Genomic DNA, 1705 nt, shown 5'->3' with positions numbered 1-1705 from the left:
TAGGGGGGGCATGGGGGCTGCAGGGGAGCCCTGGGGGCTGCAGGGGAGCCGTGGGGCAGAGCCGTGGGGAAGAGCCGTGGGGCAGAGCCATGGGGCAGAGCCATGGGGCAGAGCCGTGGGGCAGAGCCGTGGGGCAGAGCCATGGGGCAGAGCCCCCTCGCCCGCCCCCTCTGACGCCCGTCCCCGCAGGAGCGTCGCCGCCGGGGCAGCGCCATGGAGGCCTCGTGCGGCGGCGGCGGGGGGGGGGGGGCTGCTGCACGTGGACTTCCCCGAGATCACCAGCGCCCTCCTGGCCAACCTGAACCAGCAGCGGGTGGAGGGGAAGCTCTGCGACATCTCCATCCACGTCCAGGGCCGCGTGTTCCGCGCGCACCGCGCCGTGCTGGCCGCCTCCTCGCCCTACTTCCACGACCAGGTGCTGCTGAAGAACGTCACCTCCATCGTCCTGCCCAGCGTCATGGACCCCGCCGCCTTCGAGACCGTGCTGGGCTCGGCCTACACCGGCCGCCTCTCCATGGCCCCCGGGGACATCGTCAACTTCCTGACGGTGGGCAGCGTCCTGCAGATGTGGCACATCGTGGACAAGTGCACCGAGCTCCTCAAGGAAGGCCGCGCCGCGCCCTCCTCCTCCTCCTCCTCCTCCTCCTCCTCCTCCTCCTCCTCGTCCTCCTCGTCCTCGCTGCGCGCCCACTCCAGCCGCACCAGCGACAACCAGTCCCCCAGCAGCTCCAACTACTTCAGCCCCCGCGAGGCCGCCGACGAGCCCCACAAGTGCCCCCCGGCTCGCGGCGGGGGCGGCCCGGCGGGGAAGGGCGGCGGCGGCGGCGAGCTGCTGGAGGCCGAGGAAGAGGACGGCGAGGCCGCGCGCCGCCCCCTCTACGTGCAGCCCAGCATCGTGCCCCAGAAGCAGTGGGTCTACGTCAAGCAGGAGTGGCTGCAGGAGGACCTGGTCCTCACCTGCGAGGAGGACGAGGACCCGGTGGAGGGCCCGGCGCGGGCCGAGGGACCCTCGCGGCCTCCCCCCCCCCCTCCTCCTCCTCCTCCTCCTCCTTCCTCCGCCAAGCTGGAGGAGCAGGTGAACTTCTGCGAGTCCTCCGAGGATTTCCCCTCGCCCTACGAGGCGCTGGAGGAGGCCGGGGGCCCGGCGGGCTTCGCCCCGCGCTCGCTGCTCCCCATGGACATGCAGGGCAACCAGATCCTGGTGTTCCCGGCCCAGGCGCCGGCCGAGCACGGCGCCGTGCAGCTGGCGGCGGCGGCGGCCGACGGCAACAAGATCTTCATGTGCCACTGCGGGAAGGCCTTCTCGCACAAGAGCATGCGGGACCGCCACGTCAACATGCACCTCAACCTGCGGCCCTTCGACTGCCCCGTCTGCGGCAAGAAGTTCAAGATGAAGCACCACCTCACCGAGCACATGAAGACCCACACCGGCCTCAAGCCCTACCAGTGCGCCGTCTGCGCCAAGAAGTTCATGTGGCGCGACAGCTTCATGCGGCACAAGGGGCACTGCGAGCGCCGGCACCGCCTGGCCTCGGGGGCTCTGCCTCCCCCCGGCGCCGCCGCCACCCGCAAGGAGCTCGGGGGGGGACCCGAGGGGGACTGGGGGGCGCTGCGGGAGGCGCCGGCCCCGGGGTCTCCCCGCGGGGAGCTGGCGTTCGCCGGGGGGAAGGCGTGAGGAGGGGAGAGGATGCGGGGAGCGGAGGAC

At 72.4% G+C, this 1705-nt stretch overlaps 1 protein-coding gene across 1 annotated transcript; it reads left to right on the top strand.

Annotated features, from left to right (window-relative positions):
* Positions 1 to 5: 5 nt before the first annotated feature.
* ZBTB22 (zinc finger and BTB domain containing 22) lies at positions 6 to 1675 on the top strand (the record flags this gene model as incomplete). Its single annotated transcript, XM_035314135.1, has 2 exons — positions 6 to 63; positions 153 to 1675. Coding segments are annotated over 2 exons (1581 nt in total), but the record flags the coding sequence as incomplete, so codon positions are not given.
* Between the last annotated feature and the right edge of the window lie 30 nt (positions 1676 to 1705).

Source organism: Oxyura jamaicensis, unplaced genomic scaffold (assembly GCF_011077185.1).
Source record: "Oxyura jamaicensis isolate SHBP4307 breed ruddy duck unplaced genomic scaffold, BPBGC_Ojam_1.0 oxyUn_random_OJ70944, whole genome shotgun sequence".
NCBI classification, from domain to species: domain Eukaryota; kingdom Metazoa; phylum Chordata; class Aves; order Anseriformes; family Anatidae; genus Oxyura; species Oxyura jamaicensis.
The sequence above is the reverse complement of the archived record's forward strand: the minus strand, read 5'-3'. Positions and strand labels throughout refer to the sequence as shown.